Source organism: Bos indicus x Bos taurus, chromosome 29, assembly GCF_003369695.1.
Source record: "Bos indicus x Bos taurus breed Angus x Brahman F1 hybrid chromosome 29, Bos_hybrid_MaternalHap_v2.0, whole genome shotgun sequence".
Lineage (NCBI taxonomy): Eukaryota > Metazoa > Chordata > Mammalia > Artiodactyla > Bovidae > Bos > Bos indicus x Bos taurus.
Window position 1 is genome coordinate 22,668,216 of NC_040104.1, and position 18,259 is coordinate 22,686,474.

The window sequence follows — 18,259 nt, forward strand, 5'->3', positions numbered from 1 at the left end:
GAAACCAAGGCAAGAATTTAGTTACAAACGAAACTGTGTCTTGAGTCACAACAATGCAATCCTAGAGGTAAGCACACTTAATGCATCCAAGGTGGAACACAATACTCGGCACACCCATGCCTACTTGCTTTTCACATTTCACCACGTGTGCCAGTCACTTGGCCGTGTCCAGCTGTTTGTGACCACATGGACGGTAGCCCGCCAGGCTCCTCTGTCCACGAGATTCTCCAGGCAAGAATACTGCAGTGGATTGCCACTTTCCTTCTCCAGGGATCTTCCTGACCCAGTGATCAAACCCAGGTCTCTTGCATTACAGGCACATTCTTTACCATCTGAGCTACAGGGAAGTCCATATTTAACTATAAGTTTCTTAATTATCACTATAGAGGAAGTATTCTACTAACTACAAACATAGAGGCATGTCTTTGATGGTTGCTGGTTGCACTGAGATACTCAAGGAAAAAATACAAAAATAAAATGTAAACATATATGTAATCTAGGAAAATGTAAAAATAAAAATACCAATTAGGTAGGAAAACTGAGAGAGAACTAAACAAGAGACAGCTGGTAAAGGTACCAAAAAAGAGTAAAAAAAAGACTGATTAATAATCCATTTTATCGATGCTGCCTATCAAAACTTCCAAAATTAAGTAAACACAGGGAAATATACTGGTTTAGGATCCAAATTTGTGAATATGGAAATAAGGAGACACCAAAACAATGTGATTTTATAAGCATGGCTTTAAATATTCTTTTAACTCTAACTTAATATTTAGGTTCCAATTCGATCTAACTTTATTCTATAGCTTTTCTCACTGCAATCACAGTCTTTATTTTCACTATGGTAAAATATATACCAGGAAAAATATATACCAGGACGTCCAGAAAGTTATTCTATATTTTGAAACAAAAGAATTTCTTTCTGGACTTCCCTGGTGGTCTAGTGGTTAACACTCCATGCTTCTCCTGCAGAAGGCACAGGTTCAATTCCTGGTCAGGGAAGTTCCTCATGCTGTTTGGTATGGTGAAAAAAAAAAATCCAAAAAACCAAGAGAATTTCCTTTTTTAAAAAAAATGCCATTTACCTCTTCCTTCCTGATTAAAATTTAAAATATATACATTACGGAAAATTTCTATGATTAAAAAAAAGAAAAAAAATCACTTGTAATAACACTACCCAGAAATCATCAGCATGAACCTCTTGGTTCATTTCTTTTCAGGTCTTTGTCTATGCATATAGCATTCTCTCCCCATCTCGATATTTTGCCTTACACTTATCATTGGAAATAATATTCTGTATTTATGTGCTTGTTTAAGAATATGCTTCCCTACTAGCACAGGAGCTCCTTGAGGGATCTTTTCATTGCTGTTAAGTTCTGCTTCTAGAACAATGCCTGGAAACTACAGATAGTCCATAAATATTTATTGGATGAATTTTTTAAATTGAGCTTATACTATATCTAATTTATATCCTACTTTTTCCACTTACCTTTATATCACAAACACTTTCCCAAGGCTTCAAATATCCTTTGAAAGCATGATATTTTTGATAACAGCTATATATGGATATATCATGTTTGTAGACCACTCCCTACTATTGGAAAATTAAGGTCATTTCCAATTATTTTTCAGTTCTAAATAATGCTGAGGTATAAATTAATCTTTATCTTATTTTTTACCTGTATTTTTAGAAACAACTCATGAGAACTTAGGTTACCTCCTGGGTGGGAAAGCTTTTCTTTCTATCATCTGGAAACTCTGGTGCATCTTTCTGATTCACAGTTTTAAATGATGCCAGCCGGTGACGTGCTTGTTTCATGCTTTGACTAAGCTGCCAAGGACAAGGGAAAAAAAGAAAACAAAAACAGGCTACAGTCTTAATACCAGATTCACTAAGTGTTCCAACAGGAAAACAGGCCCCTATTATTAAAAAATGCCAGACCTGAGACCAGAGGATTACCTGCAAAGAAGACTTTCTGATGTGCTGATAAGCTTTTACAACACTGTTTTATTATTCTAAGAGACTGCATTTCATAACTTGATTTAAGTGCTGTTACTCAAATCATTTTTTAATAATGTATGCTTTATATTAAGTAAGTACACAAAAATATTAGAACCTAAAGATCTGAATTTGGAAATGCTTCAGCAGATATTCTTTACCTTTTATCCATCTTCTTAATAAAGAGTTATTTCTTCAACTGGTCCTTGCATGCCTGATCACTTTTATCATTCCTACTTCCCTAAAATTGTTTTTTCTTATTTACACGGGCTCCTTTTTCACCTGTAACATTTGAAGACTGTACTTACTTGTCTTTTCTTAAATGTCTCTTCTTCCAGGAAGCCTTCCTACATTAATTTAGAACACAAACTCAAACATCTCAACAGAACCAATTTGTTTCAAGTACTCTAGACAACAATTAGTAATAAATATTAATATCAAATATGTTAATTTTGTGTTTATTCCGTATTTCTACCTAGCAGTTTCAGTAAGCACCTACTTTGATTTCTTTTTCAGAGAAGCACTGCCTATTTTATATTTCACATATTTGCACAGAATGTTCCTTTAAGGAAAATCCAGGAAAGTGTATCCTTAAACAATTCAGTGAAATTATGGCAAAGCCAGGACCAATTTCAACCCATCCAGTGAAAGTTTAATGACATCATTTCTTCCTTAAAGGGAAATAATGATTATGGTTTACAGATATAAATAACAAATATTTTATGGTATTTACTAATAGTGACTAGAGATGAAAATTCTCTCTTGTTACCAGTCCAGTTTCCTTACAGCATATTACCTCTGTTTTGACCTTGCTTCTAAGAAAGTCTATACCTCTAGCCAGAGAAACCAGCTTGAAACATTATACTCTATTCTATTAAAAGGAGGACTTTTAAATTTAGTTAGAGTAGAGTAGCTGGGCTTCCCTGGTGGCTCAGACGATAAAGCATCTGCCTGCAGTGTGGGAGACCCGGGTTCAATCCCTGGGTTGGGAGGATCCCCTGGAGAAGGAAATGGCAACCCACTCCTGTACTCTTGCCTGGAAAATTCCATGGACTAAGAAGCCTGGTGGGCTACAGTCCATGGGGTCGCAAAGAGTCGGACACGACTGAGCGACTTCACCATAGAGTAGCTAAATTTAGTTAGTAGAGTAGCTAAAGGGGTCAGTCCAGTTCAGTCGCTCAGTCGTGTCCAACTCTTTGCGACCCCGTGAATTGCAGCACGCCAGGCCTCCCTGTCCATCACCAACTCCCCAAGATAGAGTTAATTACAATGCAAAAAGACACAGTATATTTGCAGTTGAAGTTATGAAAAAATAGAGCCAAGAACAGGCCTGCTTTAACTCACTGTCAGGTATGGCAGACATCACTGCCCTGTATAATGGGACCAAGGATGCAAAATACTTGGTGTGACAGATTTAAAATAAGAGTTATGTAGTCTTCATTTTCCATCAAGTCCAACCTCTATTAGAATCGCAGACTGACTTTAGTCCCTTAAGCAGGATATTTCAGCTGGTCCAGCAATTGGACTATATCTAACATTCAGTTTCTCTGTCATTAAATCAACCCAAAAGCCCTTTCAATGACCTGCTATTAGGATGTAGTATGCTGAGTAACAGTCACCCAAAGATATCAAGGGGCTTCTCAAGTGGCATCAATGGTAAAAGAACCCATCTGCTAATGCAGGATGTACAAAAGATGTGGGTTTGATTCCTTGATCAGGAAGACCCCCTGGAGAAGAGTGTGGCAACCCACCCAGTATTTCTGCCTGGAGAATACCACAGACAGAGGAGCCCGGCAGGCTATAGTCCATGGTGTCCCAAAGAGTTGGACACAACTGAAGCGACTTAGCACGCACACAAAGGTATCAGGTCTTAATTCCTTAGACTTGTAATTGTTACTTTATAAGGAGAAAGGGCCTTTGCACATGTGATTAAGTTGAGGATCCTGAGATGAGATAATCTTGGATTATCTAGACCAACACTAAAAGCCATCACAAGTGGTTTTTATAAAACAGATAGAGGAAAACTAGACATACAGAAAAGGTGATATGAAGATGGAGCCAAAGATTGGTTTGATGTGGCCGCAAGCAAAGGAATGCCAGCAGACACCAAAAGCTTGAAGAGTCAAAGAACAAATTTTCCCTAGAATCTGTGGAAGGAGCATATCCCTGCAGACACCTTGATTTTGGCTCAGTGAAACTGATTTTGGACTTCTGGTCTCCACAACTGTGAGAGAAAAAGTTGTTGTCATTTTAAGCTACTAAGTTTGTGGGCTTACAAATCCCCCTATTTGTTAAATGTTCATTTTACATAATTTATGTAAAATGAACATGCATACAAAGAGGCTAAAGGAGTTATAAGTATGCCAAAGTTTTGTAGCTGTGATGATGAGAATACCAGTTAGTAGTAGAAAAGTAAGTAAAGAAGAGTGAACACACGTAGAGACAGGGTGACCAGCTGTCCCAGTTCGCCTGGAGCTGTTCCGAAGGAGTTAGTGCTTTGCACACTGTCTCACTGTCTAGTTCTCAGTGACATCTAGTGGATAGAAAGTGCAACAGAAACAGTAAGATTAAAAAAAAAAATTGAGCTTCTATTGTCACAGATTGCATAAGCAAAAGTTTATAGGCTTAGAGTAGTTTAAGTCACTGAATATTCCTCAGTAGCTCATCTTCTTTAAAGAAAAAAACAGGGTCGGGACTTCCCTGGTGGTCTAATGGTTAGGACTCCTTGCTTCTACAGCAAACAGCATGGATTTGATCCCTGGTCAGGGAACAAGAAGATCCCACAAGCCCCAAGGCCCAGCCCAAAAAGAAAAAAAAAAAACAAACAGGGTATAAAAACTTTTATATTCTAGACTTTTTACTGTTCCTATCTTAAAATTCTTTTTAATTTACCAATTCAACTCAGTTTACCAGTTCAAAATATACAGCTCAATTCCACCTCCTCCAAGAATTCTTCCCTAACTATTTCTTTAGAATTAAAACATTTTTGAACTTCCACTGCACAGATTTATCACCAAATGCAGCAAATATTTCCATATTATTAACCAACAGATTCGGAGTCTGCTAGCTTTGAATCTCAGAGAAGGCAATGGCACCCCACTCCAGTACTCTTGCCTGGAAAATCGCATGGACGGAGGAGTCTGGTGGGCTGCAGTCCATGGGTTCGCTAAGAGTCGGACACGACTGAGCGACTTCACTTTCACTTTTCACTTTCATGCATTGGAGAAGGAAATGGCAACCCACTCCAGTGTTATTGCCTGGAGAATCCCAGGGACGGGGAGCCTGGTGGGCTGCTATCTATGGGGTCGCACAGAGTCAGACACGACTGAAGCGACTTAGCAGCAGCAGCTTTGTATCTCTACTTGGAAATGTAAACCCATGAAAGGTCCTATTTCACATATCATTAGTATCCCCACAATGCTTAACAAACACAGTATATTCAAATATCTGTGGACTGATGTGTCCTATTTAAGTATTATACAGATGAAGTACAAGCCTCACTACAATGAGATTTATAGCTACCAGCACCATGAAAGCAAGGTTCTGTGTCTGTCTTGGTCAATGTTTTATCCTTTGTACTTTATGCAGTGTCTGGCTCAATAAATACTGGCTTGGTAAATTGTTCATAATATTTAAAAGAAAATAAAAAATGATCACTACAAGCCAAACAATAACAACAAAAAGTCATAGTCTGGGAAAGAGAAAAAAATCTTTTTAAAAAGTATTTCAACACACATGTACTTATAAAGCTTTCTCTATTTATCCTAACAGCACAAAAAGATTAGCTTTATATTTATGACCAAGCATGTTAGTATCACACAACTTTTATTTTCACATAATCATAACTTTCTACATTTTTTTTCTCCTCTTACTAACACTTTGGATTACATTTTAAAAGGATAAGATAGGAGAAGGAAATGCCAACCCACTCCAGTATTCTTGCCTGGAAAAGTCCATGGACAGAGGAGTCTGGCAGGCTGCAGCCTATGGGGTTACATGACTGAGCACATACGCATGAGGAGGGTGGAGGGAGATGAGTTGGTAGCAATAAACTTGTAGAACTAAATAAAATGAAATAAAATAAAATGATAAGATGAAAGATTATTCCCACAACGAAGGTGAAGAATGTGACCAAGTGAACAAAAGCCAAGGTACAGTCAGCAGGGTGGGGGTGCTGATTAGATGGCATCAAGTGACTTGAGTGGATGGAGCTACTCATGGCGATTAATTTTTAAATATTAGGTATACAAAGTCAATCAGCGAAAAATTATATTAAAAATTTGTGAGTATGTCAATTTAGAGTTTACTTATTATTACTTGACTTATAGATCAATTTATTGTGATAATCAGACTGAGGGACAGAAAAAAGAAACAAAAACAGTCAGTGAAATTCCCATATATGTACTGAACCTTTGTGGAATAGAGGTTAGGAATCACTTTTGTCCATATGCTATAAACTGAGAGTCACTTACCCGTAACAACTTAAGTATAATTGGAAAATCTACATTCTTTGACTTAAAGCTTTTTTTCATAAGTTTTGAACTCGAATACTTTGGTATCATAAGTGTCCAATCAATAAATATAAATTTTTGTTGCTGTTGTTCAGTCACTAAGTCATGTCCAACTCTTTGCAACCCCACGGACTATAGCATGCAGGCTTCCCTGTCCTTCACAATCTCCTGGAGTTTGCTGAAACTCATGTCCATTGACTCGGTGATGCTATCCAACCATCTCATCCTCTGTCTCCCCCTTCTCTTCCTGCCCTCAACCTTTCCCAACCATCAGGGTCTTTTCCAATGAGTTGGCTCTTCACATCAGGTGGCCAAAGTAGTGGAGCTTCAGCTTCAGCATCAGTCCTTCCACTGAATATTCAGGGTTGATTTCGTTTAGGATTGTCTGATTTGATCCTCTTGCTGTCCAAAGGACTCTTATATAACTTTAAATATATATTAAAAATAAACATCATCCCATTAATCTTCACTTTAGAAAGGTAAAAAAAGGGGGGGACGTGATAAAAATCCAAGTTGATGTGACACCTAATCTCTACATCATAGGCCAGGTATGTCATATATCTAAAAAAAGAAAGAAACCAGAGACATAAATAAAATGAAAATGTACTTACAGCCTGGGCTTGTTGTTGGAACAGTTCACTCTGATTCTCTCGGTCTTCTATTCCACCCTCAAGCATCTGGGGAGGAGGCAATCTGGCCCTTCCAATAGCAGCATTCAAATTGCTTGGAAAAACGCTGGTTCTTTTAGGAGTTAAGTGTGCTGGATCTGAAGAGTACATGGCTATAGAGCCTTCTTTCTCTGCCTAGACGAAAGAAGAAAGAATGAGATTCTCTAGTTGAGAGTGATTCCCCCCAGCCCAGTATAATCAACTAATATCTACAAGCAGCCCAAAAGTCTTAAAACCAGGGTTGGTGAGAGGGATGGGAAATTTTAGTTGGCAAAGAAACTAACATTTACCAGGTACCTACTGGGTGCTAATAATCTACATTATCTAATTCTCAAAACAACACTGTGGGACAAGTATTATATCCCCACTTCACAGAAAAAGAAACCATGCTGAGAGAATTTAAGCACTTGGCCCAAGGTCACATAGCTGCTGTGGCTGCTAAGTCGCTTCAGTCGTGTCCGACTCTGTGCGACCCCATAGACGGCAGCCCACCAGGATCCCCCGTCCCTGGGATTCTCCAGGCAAGAACACTGGGGTGGGTTGCCATTTCCTTCTCCAATGCATGAAAGTGAAAAGTGAAAGTGAAGTCGCTCAGTCCCAGCAACCTCATGGACTGCAGCCCACCAGGCTCCTCCATCCATGGGATTTTCCAGGCAAGAGTACCGGAGTGGGTTGCCATTGCCTTCTCCAAAGGTCACATAGCTAGTAGGGAGCAAAGCCAGAATTCAAACCCCAGCCCAAACTCTGACATTATTTATTACTATTTGGTGAAAGCAAAAGAGGTAGTCAGAACAACACAGGAAAACACAAACAACAGGTTCTCTGCCTACAAATCGACTGCCCTCACTAGTTAATCAGATTATACAAAGCCTGGGCTCAAAAAAGGTGATTCTGTTATTGCCTAATAGCATTTCCCATAACAAACACATGTTCCATCCAATCTTTACTCAGGCTCACTTTTGAACTTACAGCTTCATAAGACCGCTGAAGTTGTTGCTTTTTCCTCAGCCTAATTTGCTGATTTACTCGGCTTTTGACTTGTCTCTGAAAATGCTTCAGAGCTTCTTGCTTCTTTCTTAGCTGCTCCTTCAGTTCTTCTTCAATTATATATGCTGAAGTCTTTAAAGATGAAAGATAGAAAATAAATTTACTGTCCCACTAGTTTTGCCTACTGTAAACACAAAGTGGTCAGGATACAATCCCCAAAAAATAATTCAGTTCTATAATCCAAAATTCCCTGTACAATAAAGAAGTCACAGTAGTTCAGAGCTGATAATCTAGACATAGCTGTGCTGTGCTCAGTCGCTATGTCATGTCTGAGTCTTTGCAACCCCATGGACTATAGCCCACCAGGCTCCTTTGTCCATGGGGATTATCCAGGCAAGAACACTGGAGTGGGCTGTCATGCCCTCCTCCAGAGGATCTTCCCAAACCAGGGACTGAACCCAGGTCTCCTGCATTGCAGGTGGATTCTTTACCATCTGAGTCACCAGGGAAGCTCAAGTGAGTACCAAGAACTTAAACCAAATCACAAACTAAAACTTAGAATCTGTGAACACAAAAATCAAATCTTAATTTTTCATGTACTGAGAACTAAAAGTTTCTTCATTAATTCTCAATGAACCAATTCAAACCTATCTTATGTTTCAGTTTCTAAAGTGAGTAAAACAGTCCACATATACCAGACTGCTCAACTTCCCTGGTGGCTCAGATGGTAGAGAATCCACCTACAATGCAGACCTGGGTTCAATCCCTGGATCTCGAAGATTCCCTGAAGAAGGGAGTGGCTACCCACTCCAACATTCTTGCCTGGAGAATTCCATGGACAGAGGAGCTTGGTGGGCTAACAGTCCATGGGGCCGCAAAGAGTCTGGCATGATTGAGAAACTAACACTAACATACCAGGTGGCTCACCACTCACCCACTATGTGCTATTATAAAATGAGAATTATGCTGCATTTTTAACCAAGCATGCCCTTCCTGTCATCTCTACCTAGAAAAGGCCTACTCAGTCTTCAAGAACATCCAATACCCATCTGGTACCTCTCATTCTTGGAGAAGCAAATGGCAACCCACTCCAGTATTCTTGCCTGGAAAATTCCATGGACAGAGGAGCCTGGCAGGCTACAGTCCATGGGGTCCCAAGAGTCAGACATGACTTAGCGACTACACCACTGCCACCACCCACCACCTCTCATTCTTACTAACATTGAGTACAATAATTCTTAACTCCCTATTAGATTATGAATCCTTTGAGGATAGGAAATGAATTTCATTCTTCTTTGTTTCCCCTACTGTAATGGAGCCTATAATACAAAGATACTCAATATTTATATAATGCTTAATTACAAAACAATCTGGAACATTTTATTACATGAGTCCTTGATCATTGTTCACTTCCTTTAAGTGCTCTGAATAGCAAAGAATGAAAATAATAGTAGTCACCATGATTAAGGATGTATTAGCATAAACACTTTAACTCATATCACTGAATCCTCAAAACTAGCTCCAATACTAGGTATTCTTATCTCTTACATGAAAGATGAGGAAACATTCATCTTTAGTAGCAGCCAAAGATCCTACAGCTGGCAAGTAGCAAAGCTAGAACGTTCTCTGACTCCAACACTTATGTCCTATACTGTATTGCTCTTCTCTAGACTATGTTTCTCTTCCATACTGCTAAGTCGCTTCAGTCGTGTCCGACCCTGTGCGGCCCCAAAGACAGCAGCCCACCAGGCTCCCCCGTCCCTGGGATTCTCCAGGCAAGAACACTGGAGTGGGGTGCCATTTCCTTCTCCAATGCATGAAAGTAAAAAGTGAAAGTGAAGTCATAAGGAATCTCCAAATTAAATAAACCCATCATACCTCCTGTCTATCCCTACTTCTAACACAGTGATACCAAATTCTAATTCTGAGGGGTGCCTCAAATTATTTCACAGTCTCTAAATTCTCAAAATCAAGTGAATTTAAATTCCAATTAAAATTATATGAGTTCCAAGAAATCTGTCCCATAAACTATTCTAGAACATATGTACCAGAGAGTAGAATGTACAAGTATCAATGAACAATTAGGTAACACAATTCCAAAGGAGATATATATATATATATATCAAGTCTGGACAAGTGACTCAAGTTAACTCAAGACCAGACAAACTGAAGCCACCGGCGCCTCTTTCCTTAACTCCCATTGTGTGTCTGCCTTCTTTTGCCCTCACCTTGAGATTACCAAACATTTTCCTGAAGTGCATGACTGGTTCCAAATTGTGGCTTTCAAGCGTAAACCAAAGATTAAGAGTGTACCACATTTTAGAAACAACTAAACATCTTTGTATGATAATTTAATTAACAACTACATATTCGTTCAATAACCGTAAAGCAAAAACATAACTATGACGGAATACAAACGGCAACCCCAGACTGCTTATCCGAGCACAAGGAATTAGGGAAGGCTAACAAAAAGAAAGATGGGAGAAGAAACCGCACCACATAGGCATCAAACTGACACTCACAGCTGCCGGGACTTCTGAACTATCTGGCGGGGCAGGCTCCACCCAGGCCCCGACGGGTACTATAGCCTGGTTCCTCTCAGCCAGCACTGCCAACACATTCTTGCTCTTCAAGGGGTTTAAAGCCAGGGGCAACTTTGAGGTATTTCGAGGCTTCTTGAGGGGGGCCATACTTCTTGGCATCTATGACTCCTGGTTAGGAGAGAGGAAAAGCTCAAAATCTTCAAATGACCGCTTTAAAAACTCAATTCCCTAACAGCTGTGCCACAGACTTCTGAAAATGAGTGAAGCCTTGCAGGAGACCCTAGTCTGACAAAGATTCTGGCGAAGGAAGGAAGGGGGAAAAGAAGGGGAAAGGGAAGATACAAAAGAAGTGTTATAAAGGCAGGAAATGTTTCAAGATCGCCCTCGAAAAGCAACACGGAAGAGAGCGGGGGACAAATAACCTGACTGAGAAGGAAACTGTGCCATTGGTGGCGCAGCGACATGGGAAAGGAAGAAGAGCGTAGCAGCGGGAGGGCGACGGGACTGGGAGGGTGCGGGGTGGGAACCTGGGTCTGAAGTTCAAATAATTGGTATCCGGTTATGGGGACAGCGCTGAACGCCGGGGAGTCCCGGACCAGAGAAAATCCTGTTTCTCAGGCCTCGGGGTCACACTCTGGCTGAGACTGCACCGGCCTAGTAGTATCGATCGCAGCTGGCCACAACTCAAGCTAACGTGGATACTAAGGTAACTACCGCCAGTAAACCGCCGCTTTGGAGAAGGCCGCGCCGCGCTGCCCCGCCCCGCCCCTCGGCGGCCTCGTAGCCGCCTCTACCGGGCTTGCGTCATCTCCCAGGGACTGGGAAAGCGTGAGGGGCGGAGTTTAGCGCTCCAGATGTGCGTCACCTCCGCTTCGTCTCGCTGAGGGGGCGGGACTTGTGAATGCTGGTGGAATGGGTGCGGCCTGGGTGGGTCCACCCGGCGGCTGGGAAACCGGCCATCAGAAATGTAGGTCTGCCGGCAGTGCTTCGAATATCCCAGCGCCGGGAACGTCCGGCATCTTCCGGAAAAGGAGTACGTCGGGCTGAAAAGCTGGTTGACTGAGCGTGTTGTTGCTAAGTCGTGTCTGACTCTTTTGCGATCTCATGGACTGTAGCCCGCTAGGCTCCTCTGTCCGTGGGATTCCCTAGGCAAGAGTACTGGAGTGGGTTGACATTTCCTTCTCCAGGGGATCTTCCCGACAGGGGGGATCGGACCGGGTGTCCTCCTTGGCAGGCGGCTTCTTTACCATTGAGCCATCAGAGAAGCCCATAACTGAGCTGGCCAGGGGCCTAATTGAAGGAAGCACAGGAAAAGGATGGGCGAAGGCGGGCCTCGCAGGGCTTCCTTGAGGAATGAACTAAGCCAGCAGCTCAGACCATAAAGAATCTGCCTGTAGTGCAAGAGACCAAGCTTCGATCCCTTCAGGAAGATCCCTTGGAGAAGGAAATGGCACCCACCCCAGTATTCTTGCCTGGAAAGTCCCATGGACAGAGGAAGCTGGCGGCCTACAGTCCATGGGGTCCCAAAGAGTTGGACACGACTCAGCAACTAACACTTTCAAGCCACTTGTAAATCATGCTGATCCTTTGTACACCTCCTTACATTAGTAGTGCTATTTCATACATGTTCTTATGCATAAGTATGGTAGCCTCCTGAGTGGTCTCCCTGTCTGCTCCAAGCTTTAGTATAACCCAGGGACACTTCATTATCCCTGTGAGACACCCATTCATTCTTTCGTGTAACTTATAATTGAGAGATTTTTATATACCTACTGTTTTAGGCACTGGAAATGTATAGTAGTGAACAAAACAGATAAATATCCCTTGTTCATGGAAGTGACGAGAAATAACAAAACAGACTCATGAATAAGTAAACAAATGTGTCTGAGTGATGAGCATTGTAGATTAAAAGCTGAGATCAGATCAGATCAGATCAGATCAGTCGCTCAGTCGTGTCCGACTCTTTGCGACCCCATGAATCGCAGCTCGCCAGGCCTCCCTGTCGATCACCAACTCCCGGTGTTCACTCAGACTCACGTCCATTGAGTCAGTGATGCCATCCAGCCATCTCATCCTCTGCTGTCTCCTTCTCCTCCTGCCCCCAATCCCTCCCAGCATCAGAGTCTTTTCCAATGAGTCAACTCTTCGCATGAGGTGGCCAAAGTATTGGAGTTTCAGCTTTAGCATCATTCCTTCCAAAGAACACCCAGGGCTGATCTCCTTCAGAATGGACTGGTTGGATCTCCTTGCAGTCCAAGGGACTCTCCAGAGTCTTCTCCAACACCACAGTTCAAAAGCATCAATTCTTTGGCGCTCAGCCTTCTTCACAGTCCAACTCTCACATCCATACGTGACCACAGGAAAAACCATAGCCTTGACTAGACGGACCTTTGTTGGCAAAGTAATGTCTCTGCTCTTGAATATGCTATCTAGATTGGTCATAACTTTCCTTCCAAGGAGTAAGCGTCTTTTAATTTCATGGCTGCAGTCACCATCTGCAGTGATTTTGCAGCCCAGAAAAATAAAGTCTGACACTGTTTCCACTGTTTCCCCATCTATTTCCCAAGAAGTGGTGGGACCGGATGCCATGATCTTCATTTTCTGAATGTTGAGCTTTAAGCCAACTTTTTCACTCTCCACTTTCACTTTCATCAAGAGGCTTTTGAGTTCCTCTTCACTCTCTGCCATAAGGGTGGTGTCATCTGCATATCTGAGGTGATTGATATTTCTTCCGGCAATCTTGATTCCAGTTTGTGTTTCTTCCAGTCCAGCGTTTCTCATGATGTACTCTGCATATAAGTTAAATAAACAGGGTGACAATATACAGCCTTGACGAACTCCTTTTCCTATTTGGAACCAGTCTGTTGTTCCATGTCCAGTTCTAACTGTTGCTTCCTGACCTGCATACAAATTTCTCAAGAGGCAGATCAGGTGGTCTGGTATTCCCATCTCTTGAAGAATTTTCCACAGTTTATTGTGATCCACATAGTCAAAGGCTTTGGCATAGTCAATAAAGCTGAGGACGAGGATAAAAAGTGTGTCAGAGGGTAGAGGAGATGGAATTTTAGATAGGATGACCAGAGAAGGCTTCACTGAAATAATTTTGAGCAAAGACTCCAATACAAATTTCCATGGACTAGTGGAACAAGCCGATTTTCACTGGAGAGCTTTCTAAAAGTTCCAGGCAAAGTGAACAGCAAGTACAATTGCTCCAGAGTGAGTGCCTCCCTGCCTGGCTGAGAACCTGAGCCCTGGGGCTTCCTCACATTAAACAGGCTGGGAAGAAGAGGGGAATGCAAAGAGATTGGAAGGATCAGCCAGTCAGCCTAGGAAGAAAACCAGGAGTGTGTAATACCTTGAAGAAAATGTTTTATTGAAGAGGAATTTGACCTGTGTTAAATTCTGATAGGTCAAATAAGATGATGACTGAAATTTAACTGTTGGATTGAACAACATGGAGGTCATAGATAACTTTTATGAGAGCAGTGTTTTGGGGGTAGCTTGAGATCAAAAGGCTCTGTTGGGTAGACCTAGAGAGGGAGGAAAAATTGGAGACAGCCATTTTAGACAACTCTTACAATGAGTTGAATTGTAAAGTGACACAGAGAAAATGTGTATCTGAAAGATAGGATCATAGGATTCTTTTCTTTAATATTGCAGTCCATGTGTACTGTTGATGCTAACTATCCAGTAAACAAAAGAAAACTGACAATGCAGGAGAGAGATGGGGGAATTTTTGTATCTGTGTCCTTAAGTGGGTAAGAGGGAACAGGATGTAATGAACAAGAGGGAATGGATCTAGTGAACAGTTGGAGGGATTGGCCTTAGATAGCAGGAGAGAGAGTTCATTGTAACACTAGCAGTGAAATAAAATATATACTGGTAACTGGCTAATGTGGCAGTGGGAGCTTGTGGAAGTTCTTTTCTGATTGCTCTGTTTTCTCTGTAAAGTAGTATTTTTGTTAGCTGACTCTTATAAGCCTCACCTCCTGGTATTCACACCGTGTGTAGTCCCCTTTCACACTGTACACACTGTGTCGAATTGTTCTATGTGACCAACAGTATATGACATGTCACTAGAAATTAGGTTATAAAAAAATGCTGTGTTTCTCTCCACCATGTACTCTTATTCTCTCCATCTCTCACTCTTGCTGTGATTCTCACTCGTTCCCAACGTTTGCTCTGGGGGAAGCCATTTATGTCATGAGAAGTCATATAGAAAGGACCACGTGGCAGTGAACTGAAGGCTCTTGCCAGTAACCTGGTGAATGATCTCGGAAGTGGATCCTCCAGCCCCAGTCAAGTCTTCATAGACTGTAGTCTTGACCAACAACTTGACTGCAATCTCATAAGAGACCCTGAGCTAGAGTATCCAGCCAGAAACTGTGAGATAATATTTGTTGTTTCAAGATGCTAGATACTGAGGTAACTGGTTACAAACTATTTGTAATAACTATTACAAATAGAAAGCAAGTTCATCAATGAATAAAATAGAAAAAAAAGAGATGCTGGACATTTGAAAAGGTATAAAATAGTTGTCCAGAAGAGTAAAAGTATGAACTAGAAACATGTACAGTTGCCAGACGGCATTAAGGACCCATGTGAGGTTCATGATTATGAATTTAAAGTGAGACTAGTCAGCATGTTTGAGGCTTTTCCTTCAGTTGCATGGTTACAGGCATAATCATAGGTGGGGGTTTTAATTTTAACCAAGGTTGAGGTTTTACTAAACTATTACTCACAAGCAAGAAAGGTGCAAGAGAGTTAAAGATGAGTGCAAAGGAGTAATTAAATGACTGACCATGGAATTGAAACTTCCCTCGTGGCTCAGATGGTAAAGAATCCGCTTGCAATGCGGGAGACCTGGGTTCAATCCCTGGGTAGGGAAGATCCCCTGAAGGAGGGCAGGGCAAACTGCTCCAGTATTCTTGCCTGAGAATCCCGATGGACAGAGGAGCCTAGAAGGCTACAGTCCATGGGATTGCAAAGAGTCAGACATGACTGCGTGATTAAAAATCATCTTACCTACTTGTCACCCTTTCCCATATTTGTTTTGTGTGCTTAGTCGCTCACTCATGTCTGACTCTTTGCGATCCCATTGGCTGTAGCCCGTCAGGCTCCTCTGTCCATAGAATTCTCCAGGCAAGAATACTGGAGTGGATTGCCATTCCCTTCTCCAGGGGAATTTCCCAATCCAGGGTTCGAACTCGGGTCTCTTGCATTGCATGCAAATTATTTACCATAGGAGCCACCAGGGAAGCTACTAAGTAGGTAAGGGACCTGGTAAAGTTGTCAGGATCAAGACCTTGTAGGGTCCAGTGGTGGGTCTAAGGTTTGTTAGAACAAAATGCACCGAAAAAATAAGAGGTGGTTGAGGGACTTCCCTGGTGGTCCAGTGGCTAAGATTCCCAGCTCCCAATGTAGGGGGCCCAGGTTCCATCCCTGGTCAGGGAACTAGGTCCCACATGCCATAACTAAGAGTTCGTGGGTCGCAACTAAAGATCTCACATGCCACCACAATGACCTGATGCAGCCAAATAAATAAATAAATACCTATTTTTAAAAATAGGTGGTGACCTCAAGATGCTTGAAACCACAATATTGGTACTGTCAAAGTCTATGGTATGACCAAGGGAGAGAGTGCTCAAGTAGAAGAACAAAATTGCTGCAGAAGAAGAGGTCAGAGAAATGAGGGTAAGAGCACTGAATGGATTATTCCTGAGGTTATTGAAATCACCAAGATCCATGACCAGAATAGTGTTGGTGAGAGCCAGGAGCAACAGTCTTCAGGGAATTCCAGGAAAAGACCTGGAGGTTGGTGCATGAGTGTAGCTGGCAAATTAGTGCGTGGCATAGCCTAATATCAGAGTCAAAGCGAAGGGCGAAGCAGAGAAAAAGGAGCTCTCTTTTTATAAATAATAGAATTAAAAAACAAATGGTTTCTAGATAGCACTGAGTAATCAAGTAACAAAAAGGAAACCCAACATTGTAGGGCAACTATCCTCCAATTTTAGAAAGTAGTGTAAATTTTTTATAATTAATTTTAAAAAAAGAAAGGGAAAAAAAAATGAAAACACACCCCTCATCCACCCAGGGTGGTGAGAAACAGAAAACAGCTACTGTTGGAGAGGGCCAGAGGGAGATGGATTTGTGCACCTACACACACACACACACACACACACACACACACACACCCCAACACTAGGAAGAAGTGTTATCAGGTAGCTCCTCTAACCTGCTCACTCAGGTCTGTGCCTCCCACTAGCTTCTGTGCCATGGCTTCTTATAAATCTATATTCTTGCATTTCCAGAGAGATCTCATCTTGAGCCCAGCTCCCATTTGCTGATGTTTTCACAAGGCTTATCTTTCGTGGCCAGAGTTAGTTTTCTCAGCAAGGGAACTGTTTGCTTGGAAATGTCTGTCTTCTTCAAGAACTTAAAAGAACAGGTGCTGCTGGCACCAGAGTGTTGCGGCCCTGCTTCAATCACTGCTCCTCAGGGGGATGCTCTCTGATGTGTGTGGCTGGGGAATCCCTAGCCATCAGCGCACAGAGCCCGAGTCACTGGGTCCTTGGCAGGGGTCCACCCACACAGAACTATGAAATGTGCTGCTTGGTTGCCGCTAATCTGTTTGTGGCTGACTGACCCTCCCCCTGACCTGTAACACACTGGAAAACGTGGTCACCTGTTCGTCCCAAGGGTCTGTCCTAAGGAGAACTTTGCCTTAAGTGGGAAAATTGCCTGTTCCCCGCTCTAGGGACCTGGATGCTCGACTGCTGTGTCGTCACCCATTTCCACTCTCTTCCCCACACTTGAGCAGGATTCCCTAGGGTTAGCATCCAATGTTCTGGGCTGTTTCCTCCAAGTCTTCTCTGTTCCTCCTCCTCTTTGCCTACCTCTTGATGCCAAAAACAACTCCTCTGTACACTGGTGCTGAATTAAATCTTGGACAGAGTTTTGGGGGAAGCAGAAAAGAGTAGCTTGATTGCTTTGCCAGGCAAAGGGGGCCACAGTGGGCTAATGCCCTCAAAATCGTGTGTCCCCACTTGGGGAAGACAGTGACAAGTTTAATAGTAAATGTCAGCTCCTGACTTTCTTCTGATGGGTTGGTGGGGAGCTAAGTAGGTGTCAACATCATCAGCCTTCAGGTCCAAATGGTCTGGGGTCAACATGCTTAAGGGGAGCATATCATATCTTCTCCCACCTGGAAGGGGTTTCCATATCTACAAACTACCTCAAAGATATTGTCGTGTGTATCCTTTGATGGGGAAAGAGGACCTTGCCCCAAGGCTGCTCTTGACTGTTTCTATTTGGTCTTGCATCCCCTCCCTTCCCTAATTAACAACTGTTTGAATTTGCCCATTGGAACTCAGGGAAGGTCATGAAGGTTGAATGAAGGCTGTTTCCTGTGATCAAGGAAATGGGAGACACAGAAAGGCTCTGTGCCCAGGAGCCCCACAAGGCCCTGCTTGGTATCAGTCTCAAAATAAACTTTCTAACTGAAGTCATTGGCAAGGGTCCTTCTGCTTGTTTGTGCCAACCAAGTTTTTT

General features: G+C 42.2%; 1 protein-coding gene across 10 annotated transcripts in view; it reads right to left on the minus strand.

Moving 5' to 3' along the window:
- The window catches only part of CCDC15 (coiled-coil domain containing 15), a 49,389-nt gene extending 37,883 nt beyond the window's left edge, over positions 1-11,506 (minus strand). For 3 of the 10 annotated variants that reach the window (XR_003509343.1, XM_027531690.1, XM_027531687.1), the window contains exons 1-5: positions 11,236-11,497; positions 10,688-10,876; positions 8,148-8,297; positions 7,122-7,313; positions 1,718-1,831 (exon numbers count right to left, since the gene is read on the minus strand). Coding sequence is in view for 9 of the 10 variants with exons in the window: in XM_027531690.1 (XP_027387491.1) it covers positions 1,718-1,831; positions 7,122-7,313; positions 8,148-8,297; positions 10,688-10,867 (636 nt within the window). In the remaining variant the exon portion in view is untranslated. The other 7 variants (XM_027531691.1, XM_027531682.1, XM_027531684.1 and 4 more) reach the window with 6 other exon arrangements.
- Positions 11,507-18,259: the final 6,753 nt, after the last annotated feature.